At 49.2% G+C, this 11980-nt stretch overlaps 2 gene segments (V, D, J or C); both read right to left on the bottom strand.

The window, feature by feature from the left end:
- Positions 1 to 6348: 6348 nt before the first annotated feature.
- On the bottom strand, positions 6349 to 6843 carry LOC129658426 (T cell receptor beta variable 6-4-like). The segment is given in 2 exon segments: positions 6349 to 6707; positions 6795 to 6843. Coding segments are annotated over 2 exon segments (408 nt in total).
- Positions 6844 to 7803: 960 nt separating this feature from the next.
- On the bottom strand, positions 7804 to 11575 carry LOC129658425 (T-cell receptor beta chain V region C5-like; the record flags this gene model as incomplete). The annotated part of the segment is given in 5 exon segments: positions 7804 to 7828; positions 8689 to 8809; positions 8871 to 9036; positions 11099 to 11445; positions 11533 to 11575. Coding segments are annotated over 5 exon segments (702 nt in total), but the record flags the coding sequence as incomplete, so codon positions are not given.
- Positions 11576 to 11980: the final 405 nt, after the last annotated feature.

Here is an 11980-nt window from a genome sequence, read left to right as displayed (position 1 = left end):
TGCTGGGAAATGTCTGAGTGATCACATTTTATACTCAATTTCCTTCAATTCTAATCCCAACACTAATTCTAACCCTAACTATCCCTTTGATTTATCACTTAATAGGCAATCTTCATTCTACGTAACCTCTATCTCATTATCTGGCAGTTATAGTCCAACTGAGATCTTCCTTCTTAAAACTGTCTTCTGAAAGGGAGAGGAATAGAATGGGAGACATGAAACGAAATGTTTATTAAAGGTAGTAAGAGAAATGCAGAAGTTGAAGTGTAAGGAGATCTTTTATCTTCATTCAGTTCAGTTCAGTCACTCAGTCGTGTCCGACTCTTTGCGACCCCATGAATCGCAGCACGCCAGGCCTCCCTGTCCATCACCAACTCCCAGAGTTCACTCAGACTCACGTCCATTGAGTCAATGATGTCATCAAGCCATCTCATCCTCTGTCGTCCCCTTCTCCTCCTGCTCCCAATCCCTCCCAGCATCAGAGTCTTTTCCAATGAGTCAACTCTTCACATGAGATGGCCAAAGTATTGGAGTTTCAGCTTTAGCATCATTCCTTCCAAAATAATCCCAGGGCTGATCTCCTTCAAAATGGACTGGATGGATCTCCTTGCAGTCCAAGGGACTCTCAAGAGTCTTCTCCAACACCACAGTTTAAAAGCATCAGTTCTTCAGTGCTCAGCTTTCTTCACAGTCCAACTCTCACATCCATACATGACCACTGGAAAAACCATAGCCTTGACTAGATGGACCTTTGTTGACAAAGTAATGTCTCTGCTTTTCAATATGCTGTCTAAGTTGGTCATAACTGTTCTTCCAAGGAGTAAGCATCTTTTAATTTCATGGCTGCAGTCACCATCTGCAGTGATTTTGGAGCCCCAAAAAATAAAGTCTGACACTGTTTCCACTGTTTCCCCATCTATTTGCCATGAAGTGATGGGACCAGATGCCATGATCTTCGTTTTCTGAATGTTGAGTTTTAAGCCAACTTTTTCACTCTCCTCTTTCACCTTCATCAAGAGGCTTTTTAGTTCCTCTTCACTTTCTGCCATAAGGGTGGTGTCATCTGCATATTTGAAGTTATTGATATTTCTCCTGGCAATCTTGATTCCAGCTTGTGCTTCTTCCAGTCCAGCATTTCGCACAAAACTGCTAAAAAAAAAAAAAAAGACAATCAGTGTTAACTCCAAAATATAGATCAGCAAAGGACTGAGGAGATAATGAAATTGCCTTTGAGATGGGGTCAATTTTGTCTGAATAAAAAGTAAAGTTGGAATGTAAGAACAAAAAAGAATATCTTTTAAAGCCATAAGCCATCACGGAAGAACAGTATCTCATGGGGAGATGAAGATGGATGGAATTGAGATCAGCCAGGAACAGTCTCCACTAAATGATTAACTTGAACACTGTGCCAATTTGAGCAGCAGGGAGGGAACAGATGGTTCTGGAAGAAGCAGTGGAGTTGGAAGATATGAAAACGGTGGTGCAACATAGTATTATAAGGAAGCTGAATCTGCCAGGTTCATGTGGCAAAGATGGGGAAATGGGGGGAAAAAATTGAAGACCAGAATCTGGAAAGGGAGTCCTTCAAATGGGATTGCTAGAGTAGGGAATTCTCATGTGTATCTGACCTTCCTTGCTCCCCAGAGTCAGGAAAGCTTTGCGGATACCACAGTCAAAGACCAGGAAAACTCCCTCCTCTGGGCACTCATGCTCTTGGGAAAAACCTTGGTGTACCGAGTGACTACAGTTAATAATAAGTGGATTTAGGGCAACTGTCATTCCCTTTACCTGCTATGCAAGGCTCAGGGTACCCCTATCATGGCCCAGGCTATGCCATTCAATCCCAGTCTTGCAGCTGGGTTACCTCTTGAAAAGTTAAAGTGTTAGTAGCTCAGTCCTGTCCCACTCTTTGGGACTCCAAGGACTGTAGCCCGCCAGGCTACTCTGTCCATGGGATTCTCCAGGCACAAATACTGGAGTGGATTGCCATTCCCTTCTCCAGGGGACCTTCTCAAGACAGGGATCGAACCCAGGTCTTCTGCACTGCAGACGGTTTCTTTACCATCCTACCCACCAGAGTTATCTGGTTATCTCTTCAGACTCCCAGAAACCATGACCCATAATCACATCCACTCTGACCAGGGCTTTAGATTTCATAGATTCATCTATGGGTGAAGATGGATAGAAGGTGTTATTTACAATATAGGTATTTATATTTATAACCAATATGTATAACAATATGTAATATAGCAAACACATAAAAAGGAATAGAAGCATTAGAAAATATCGTGTCTTCTTGAGTTAAAGACCTCAGGGAAAGTATTTCAAATCAAAAGCCTAGGGTGTGAATTACAACAACCTCTAGAGAACAGATTTATTCAGGGAATCAGGATGAAACTGGAGAGGTTGTGAAAGTACGCTTTAGTCTAACTGTCAGGACTCCAGCAGTGAAAACATGGAAACAAAATAGAGAAAGTGGGTTGCTTAAATGAGGCAAAGGAAATAAAGTCTTACTGTTTTCAACACTGTCTTTGTCAACTAACTGGCACAGAAATAGTACGGATTTTACTTCAAACAGGACGATAGGCTTGATGCTATATTGTGGAAAACTTGCAATGTAACAGGGACGTGTGTGCTCAGTCGCTTCAGTCATGTCCAACTCTGTGCGACACTATGGACTGTACCCCGCCAGACTCCCCTGGCCATGGGATTCTCCAGGCAAGAATACTGGAGTGGGTCGCAGGCCCTCCTCCAGGGGATCTTCCCAACCAAGGGATCAAACCCAAGTCTCTAAGGTCTCCTGCATTGGCCGTCAGGTTCATTACTGCTAGTGCCACCTGTGATGGGGATGGAAGAGGCTTTAGAAGAAAGACTATGCCTGAGGAGGTAGTCGAAAACTTTCCAGTTGCCAACAGCAACCGCAGGGGAACTCACTACGAACACAGGCAGCTAAAGTCGCGTGTGTGGGCAAACACCTGCAGGTCCCATAGAAGCCTGTGGTCTGTGCCTTGGAGCCCTGAGCTGGCCCTGAGACTGCTAGAACCCAGTGAGCCTTAATGCTTTCTATCCACCAACATATACGGCTGCAGTAGCTCAGGAGTTAGTCTATGGTCTCTTTCTATCCAAAGAACAGCTGAGTCCAAATCTACCTCTTTTTGTTGGGGTGTGTGTGTGTGTGTGTGCTCAGTTGTGCCTACTCTTTACGACCTCATGGACTATAGCCCGTCAGACTCCTCTGGTCCAAGGAACTTTCCAGACAAGAATACTGGAGTGGGTAGCCATTCCCTTCTCCAGGGGATCTTACTGACCCAGGGTTGGAACCGGGGTCTTCTGCGTTGTGCAGAAATTCTTTACCACTAGCGCCACATACTGGTGAGTGGAAAGCAAAAAAACAACCTATTTAGGGGCTCTGGGAGCTGCAAGGAGACAGAAAGATGAGGTTTGTGAACAGGAAGGAGGTGACTGTGCGGCGCTGTGGTTGGGCTGCTGGCACAGAGATACACAGCTGAGTCCCCGGGCTCCGCTGGCTGGATCTTCAGATAGGAGTATGTTTTCTCAGGCCTCTCAGCATAAAATCGGTTTTTAGGCATCCCTGATGTGTCTAGTTCTTGCTCATCTTGAAAGTAAGTCAAAAACTCTGGGCCCTGCCCCAGGGTCTGTCGGTACCAATAAAGGGAAACATGACCAGAAATTGGATCACACCTAAGATTCACAGTCTGGCCCCTCCCTGCGACCTTGTGCCTGGGGGACTGGGACACTGCTCCAGCTCCTGTGTGACCTGTGGGGACAGAAGTGGGGGACAGTCAGGTAGAGCCTACTTGTAATTATCTCTCTCTCTCACACACACACACACACACACACACACAAACATTGGAACCACTTGGTTTGCTGAGGACTCACCCACCCCCAGGAGATAGAGGGTCGCCCAGCAGAGGAGCCTGGAGCCCATGTCAGGGACAGAGCAGCAACGGGAAGTTCACCAGCTCAGGGTTCTTGTGAGCATGAGCGGGGGTGGTGGCGGCGGTGGTGGTGGCCTGTCACCTGTCCCCATAGGGTGACGTCACTGCCTCTGTCAATGCCCATGACTTCAGGGACATGTAATTTACATTGGGTTAGCCAAAACATTCGTTCGAGATTTTCCATAAAATGTTACGGGAAAACCCGAACGAACGTATTGGCCAGCCCAATATTATAACATACATAGATGACTAATTTAAATATTTATAATCTCCCCTTTTTTGGGCTTCCCCAGTGTCTCAGCAGTAAAGAATCTGCCAGGGATGCAGGAGCCCCAGGAAACATGGGTTAGATCCCTGTTTCAGAAAGATCCCCTGGAGGAAGGCATGACAACCTCTTCCAGTATTCTTGCCTGGAGAATCCCTTAGACAGAGGAGCCCAGAGGGCTAAAGTCAGTAGGGTTGCAAAGAGTTGGACACAACTGAAGCGGCTTAGCACGCAGGCGCGCAAGCTCCCCTTTTAACACGAGCAATGTGTAGGTTTTAGGGCTGCCTTCCCACAGGGCTCACATGTTGCTGCATCTCTACATTAACCTTCTCATCCTCCATCTCCCCTCGCCTGCAGGGCACTTTCACTGAGAGGGTCAACAGCACCTCCAATGTCAGATGTGTGCACGCTAAGTCACTTCAGTTGTGTCTGACTTTTTGCGACCCTATTCTCCCAGACTCCTCTGTCCATGGGATTTCCCAGGCACGAATACTGGAGTGGGCTTCCATTCCCTTCTCCAGGGGATCTTCTCTACACAGAGATAGAACCTGTGTTTTAAGTCTCCTGCATTGTCAGGTGGGTTCTTTACCATTAGTCCCACTTGGGAAGCCCCCAAAGCCAGATACCAGGTGGTGAATTCTTTGTCTTCCCTGCACATCACGGTCTCCCATGAGTACCCCTATTTCAGACCCAGTCCAGCACCCCCGCCACATGGTCCCATAGTCATACAGGCTCCATGGTATTCACTTCTTAGGCAAGGGTGGGCAATGGAGGGGTCGACTTGATTTGGCCTAAGAAGCCTAATGAAGTCACTGACATATTCAGAGACACAAGGGGTGAAATGATGTCCCGGGAAGAGACCTGGGCTGGAAGTTTCTATTTCCTTCTGTGGGCCACAGACCAATTGCCCTCTCTGTGTTCCTCAGTCTCCATGCAACTTCATGTCTCCACAGCCCTCAGCAGAGCCTCACATTCGTCTAAGTCACCACTCATTAAAACACAGTTTCCTCAGAGCTTCTTTACAGAAGACCCAATTTCACTGACCTTTAAAACACTGGTGTGTAATGTATCGATACAATAATAACTCTGTTTTTCTGGAAACCTAGGAGGCTATGTTGCCAAAGTAATGTAGTTCTCACTTTCACTGCCATCAGAGCATCTGCTTGTTCAAAAGTCGTTTGTTCACAGGCTGTCGTTACAAACATCCTCTCTTTCAGGGGGAGGAGGGAGCATGACCAGAGATGAGTGAGGGGTGGAGAGTAAGGCTGTAGAGTCTAGGAGGGGGATGCTCTGTAGCTCTGTGTTTTTACTGACCTGAATCCAGGAGGGCACTCAGAGGTGATGTTACATCCCACTGTCTCCACTGGTCTCATTACACTGATCAGCTGTCCCAGCGCCCATGCAGCTCCATCATCACAGGAGCTCAAGGAGGAGACACACATGGGAGACACAGCCCTGCTTCTGAGTAGATGGAGACCACATCCAGGAGAGAAAAGTTCATAATCTAGGACTCAAAAGTCAAAAGAAAGACATCCCACCTGTGCTCACAGTTCATCTGGGAAACAGCTGTACCCAGATGTGCCTGACCACACAGTGGGGCCTTGAATGGGATCACCGGTAGGAGTTAATCACTAGGAAAGGCATGACCCCTCCGCAGGGCACAGGATGCATTTTTGGTGTCTCTGAGATGGGAAGGGACATGACCCAGGTGACGGAGGAGCAGTGTGACTGGAGAAGAGAGGACCGGGGAGCTGAGGCTAGAGAGATGAAGGGTGGAAACACCCTGCCCCCTCTGGAAAGATGGGCAAGATCAGAAACCACATGAAAGCCAGGTTGATGAATAGTTTCAGAAAGACAGCAATGAGGTGTCCAAGGAGAGACAAGAGGGTCTAGACGTATTCGATTTCCCATAACCTTCCCTCCTGGAGGTCTCAGTCTCAGGTGATGACCAGGAGTCGGAGCTAGAGAAGCATCTTCCTGGCTCACAGGGAGGATGCAGAGAAAGACAGAGATGGATGGTGGACATGTGTCCACAAGGCCTGGAGTGAGGTCCGGGCCAGCACAGACCACACACCCAGGGTCACACTGAAGGCACCTGGCAGCAAAGCTCCGAGACTCCCAGTGCTAGGAGCCTACAAGGGCCTCCCCCATCTTTTTGCACAGAGAGGAGGTGACCCTGCAGCGCTGTGGAGTACTGCTGGCGCAGAAGTACACAGATGTCTGGGAGCGGTTGGCAGACTCCAGCGTGAGAGGAAAGTTCTCTGTGCTTGATCTGGAGACGCTGTAGCCATCAGGCATGTCTCCTTTGTACGTGGCATCAGTGAGAGATGAATAATGAATCAGCCTCAGCCTGTGTCCCAGGTCTTGTCGGTACCAGTACATACTGTCGTAGTACAGATCCTGAGTACATCTCAGTGTCACGTTCTGTCCTGTCCTCACGACCTGGAATCTGGGGTCCTGAGTGACCCCAGCATGGACCGCCCCTGTGGAGAAGCAGGACCGATGCTGCAGTCACAGCCGACAGGCTTAGTGCTGGCACCCCGAAGGGGACCCTGCCCCCCAAGACTCACCTGCCTGCAGGAGACAGAAGACCACACAGCCCAGGAGGCAGGGGCTCATGGCAGGGGCGGGGCAGGCAGAGGGCCCTCTGGTCTGAGTGTGGATGAGAGGGGAGAGGGGCTCTCCAGGGAGTCCTTCTGAGATGTCACTGTCCCTGCCAGGCCCCAGAGCCAACCTGTCACTCAGGGGGCCACACCCCTTCCTCCAGAGGCTCAAATCAGAAATGAACCCAAGTGAAGAGTTCACAACAGGGAAATCCGTCCAGATCAATGGACTTGAGCCTTACAAGTTGTTGTAACCTTTCTGTAAACAGTTTGCAACTTTATGTACTTTTTCTAGAGATAATTCTTCATTCATACTTATATTACTTTTACCTGCATATTTCTGTAATGTTGAATCTCAGGAAAATCCTTTGGGCTTCCAGCTGCCCTTTATGACTCATGAATCCCAAATACATCTTCAAGTGTCTAGGTAAGTGTTAGTCGCTCAGTCATGTCTGACTCTTTGTGACCCCGTGGACTGTAGCCCACCAGGCCCCTCTGTCCATGGGATTCTCCACGCAAGAATACTGGAGTGGGCTTCCATTTCCTCTTCCAGGGGATCTTCCAGACCCAGGGATTGAACCCAAGTCTCTTACATCTCCCTCATTGGCAGGCAGAATCAGGAAGCTCCCCTGCAGAAGGATATGGTAACCCACTTCAGTACTCTTGCCTGGAAAATCCCATGGACAGAGAAGCCTGGTAGACTACAGTCCATGGGATCGCAGAGTCAGACACAACTGAGCGACTTCACCTTTTTTCTTTCTTTCACTTTAGCGCCACCTGGGAGAATGTCTGTTTCTACTTTGGTTAATTAACCACAGTCCTGTTGGTGTCCTTCTACCTGCAGTGATTCTTTTGGCATCTGGTTCCCCAACTGCAGGTCAGACTTCTCCACCCTTGAGGAATCCTTTGGCTCTATTTCTTATCAATTCACCAACAGACGGGTCACCTGCCAGATGCATCTACAGTCCCATCCTGTTCACTGGGCGCAGGGCTTGCAGTTTCTGAAGTGGAAGGGGAAGAGCAAGCGGAACCATGTCCAGCTTGGGACTCGCCGTTCTTTGTGGAGAGAAGCCAGTTGCCCAGCACCACGGATGACCTGGGCTTCTCTCAGATTGTGAGAATGGTAAGGAACCTACCTGCCAATGCAGGAGACATAAGACATGCAGTTTTGATCCCTGGGTTGGGAAGATCCCCTGGAGGAGGACATGGCTACCCACTCCACTATTCTTGCCTGGAAAATCCCATGGACAGAGGAGCCTGACTGGCTACTGTCCGTGGGGTCACAAAGAGTCAAACACGACTGAAGCAACTGAACACTCTCACACACACAAGCAGATGACAAAGGAACGTATATGTGGGAGGGATTCAGGGAGAGGTGGCAGACTCCAGGTTAAACGAAAAGTGCTCTGATTTTACGTGAGACATCCATTCCACGGGAATGCTCCCTTGTGAAGTGGGGATTGCATTAATGGAGAAACAAATATCATAGAGCTCCTCCAACTCTTATCTTGTTGTGCATCATTCCACACACAGCAGGCCCCACACATGCTGCAGTGCTCTGCTCTCTGCAGATTCTCAGTGGTATTTGAAAGCAGGGACCCGAAAAATTATATAGCTATTCCTGGTTATGTGACTGTGGACCTGTGGTGACCTCCTGATGTGCTGGTTTCCCCAGAGCATGACCACACGTCACAGGCCTGGGTGACGCATCATTCTGGGCAGGGGTCAATTGGGGGGTTGGTAAGGACCACAAGTGATAAGAACAGACTCAAGTAGCATTCCTTGCTCTAACAGTTAAGAAATATGAGATCTGGGCAGGTCACTTCCCCTTAGATAAATAATCAGATAAAATAATACTTACCTTGCAATATCATTGTGAGCATTAAAAAATTTCAGGAAAGAATGTCTAGGAAAGGCTGTCCACTTGACCAGTGCCTGGGTCTCACTGGCTGGCAGTCGATGCCCGGCAACCACTTCCTGAGCTGGGGCAGGAGTGTTTTTGTTTCAGAGGCTCCTTATCATGCAGGGCTGTGTCTTGCCTACTGGCACAGAGATACACGGCTGAGTCTGTCAGCTCCAAAGAGCTCAGGTTGATCTGAGAGCGAGAGTCACTGAACTGTTCACCTGAGAATCGATCTGGCATGTTTCCTTTTGTACGCACTTTCCCATCATAATACAGAATGAGGAACTGGGGGCCCTGGCCCAGGGCCTATTGGTACCAGGATACATAGCGGTGTCCAGATTCAGGGGAACATCTCAGAGTCACTTGCTGCTTTCTTGATTTGATCAGGTATTTGGGGGTCTGGGTAACCCCAGAATCCACCAGGCCTGTTGGGGAGGAGAAAGAAGGAAGCTAAGGTCTGAGCACAGGGAAGCCTCCTGCTGCAGCCCTCATCGCCAGGCTTCTATCTCAGGGAGGCAAAGACATCTCAGAAGCTCCCACACTGTGTCCAGGACTCACCTGCTCCCAGGAGGCAGAGAGTCACACAGCAGAGGAGCCTGGAGCCCATGGCAGCATCAGGAACCCGAGACTGCTGCTAGATGGGGGCGAGACTCCTGGGTGAGTGGTGTAAAGTGCTGACCCTCCTGTTTCCTGATTGGAGCATTTGCCTATGACGTCACTGCTCCGTGTCAATGCAGGCTGACCCCGGGGCTGGCTCCGCTATGCCATTCCCTGTCCTGCATAGCCCCTCAGCAAAGGGTGGGTGTGATGTGAGTTTCATCCCCTGGTCCATGTGCCCACAACATGTCTTGTTCTGCTCTGTCTGACCCTGCCAGACATTCATCACCCAGCCGTCACCAGATACCCCAACCTCTCACCCTCCCCTTGCCAGGCTGCTCGAGGAGACAGCCCCCGGGGCACATCCTGAAACTCCAGGTAGGTACCCACTCCCCTGGGCAGTGAGGAGTCTGTGCTGGCTCCATGTGTCCCAGGACCACTCAGGGAACTCAAACCTGTTCCCAGATGCAAGCACGTAGCCAAGGTTGCCTTAAGCTGTCCTCCCCAGGTGCCTCTCAAGCCCTTCCCAAACATCATGCTTACCGTGGAGACACAGTGCCTCCAAGCGGCCAAAGGTCCAGGGCCTCATGGATGAGCAGCATCTGTTTAAAGCAAGGGTACAAAAATCCCACACTCTGCACACACACACACACACACACACACACACACACACACAAACACCCATATCTGTTCTACTGCCTTCCTAGCCTGGCTGATTAGGGTTGATTTTCAAATCCACTGTTAGCCTCTAGAGGTAGAATCCTGTATGATCTGACCGTATTACTAAGAAGGAAATAATTGCTTCACCAGTACAATGATGGTAGTTAGCTAAAGATGGAAATATATGATCATAAAATAAATGCTCAAAGGATCTCAAGTGAATCTGCCTGCAAACATGTCTTCATAACTACTTCTGGTTAATCAGAGGCATATATGTTGAAATTTCCTATTTAAATTAAGCATTATCAAATTCCATGTATACTTTTTATAAAGAAGTTTTATAAATGTGGACTCAATTATTTCTGCACTTACAAAATCATGATATAATGGGGTGATGCAGGATATATTTTGACTTTGAGAAGATTTTGATGAGGGTGCCAGGTGGTGCCAACCTGGCCTAGGTTGGTGAGATGCTAAGGATGTTGGGGGGTGGGGGGTGCGTGTCGAGAACACACAAAGGCAATCTGTCCTCCTTCAAATGGACTCACGTGTGTTTGGGGATGATATGTAATTAACTAAAGTTTGTTTCTTTTTCATGAGTCCATACATGTTGCTTAAAACAGACCGCATGGAGAGGCCTTTTTAAAATCCTTCCTGTGACTTGGGAATGGACCTGACCCAGATGAGGGAGGAGCTTGTGGCTGCAATAGAGAGGGTCAGGGAGCTGATGCAGGGAGGTGGGGAGAGGAATGTCCTGCCCGCATGGGAAAGGTGGACAAGAGCAGAGACCATGTGAGACCCATGCTAGGGGAGAATGTTCCAGAAAGACAGAAATGAGCTGCCTGAGGTGAGACAAGAGTGTCTAGATGTATCTAATTTACCAACAACCTTCCTCCTAGGTCTCAACTCAGGTGATGACAAGGAGTCTGACCTGGAGAAGCTTCTTCCTGGTTCACATGGAGGATGAAGAGGAAATACAGAGATCAATGGAGGACACATGGCCTTGAGGCCTGGGAGTGAGGCTCAGGCCAACCTAGTCCACACACCCAGGGTCACATTGCAGGCACATGGTCTACAAAGCCCTGAGGCTCCTGGTGCTAGGAGCCTGCACGGGGCCCTCATAGTCTTCTTGCACAGACAGGAGGTGGCCGTGCAGCGCTGTGGAGTAACTGCTGGCGCAGAAGTACACAGATGTCTGGGAGCGGTTGGCAGACTCCAGCGTGAGAGAGAAGTTCTCTTTCCTTGATCTGGAGACGCTGTAGCCCTCAGGCACTTCTCCTTTCTCCGTGGTGGGAGGCCCAGCTGAGTAATGGATCAGCCTCAGCCCGTGTCCTTGGTCTTGTCGGTACCAGTACATGCGGTCATTTCCCAGATCCTGAGTACATCTCAGTGTCATGCTCAGTCCTCTCCTCACGACCTGGAATCTGGGGTCCTGAGTGACACCAGCATGGACCGCCCCTGTGGAGAAGGAGGACCGATGCTGCAGTCACAGCGGACAGGCTTAGTGCTGGCACCCCCAAGGGGACCCTGCCCCCCAGGACTCACCTGCCTGCAGGAGACAGAAGACCACACAGCCCAGGAGGCAGGGGCCAATGGCGGGGGTGGGGCAGGCGGAGGGCCCTCTGGTCTGAGTGTGGATGAGAGGGGAGAGGGGCTCTCCAGGGAGTCCTTCTGAGATGTCACTGTCCCTGCCAGGCCTCGGAGCCAACCTGTCACTCTGGGGCCACGCCCCTTCCCCCAAGAATCAAATCAGAAATGAACCTGAGAGATAAGTTCACAACCTGGACACCCATCCAGATCAATGGACACAAGCCTCACACGTTGCTGTAACCTTTCTGTATGTGTTAAAGATTTTTTTCCGTAAATGTTAAAGTGATTAAATGATTTGTATGTTCTAGTCCAGAGATAAATTTTCATTAACGTGTGTATTACTTGTATTTATCTACATATTTCTAGAGTTTTGAACCCTGGGGAATCCTTCTGGCGTCCTGCT

The sequence above is a fragment of the Bubalus kerabau genome, chromosome 8 (assembly GCF_029407905.1).
Source record: "Bubalus kerabau isolate K-KA32 ecotype Philippines breed swamp buffalo chromosome 8, PCC_UOA_SB_1v2, whole genome shotgun sequence".
NCBI lineage: Eukaryota > Metazoa > Chordata > Mammalia > Artiodactyla > Bovidae > Bubalus > Bubalus kerabau.
Note: the sequence above shows the minus strand (reverse complement) of the source record. Positions and strands in the feature narration are given on the sequence as shown.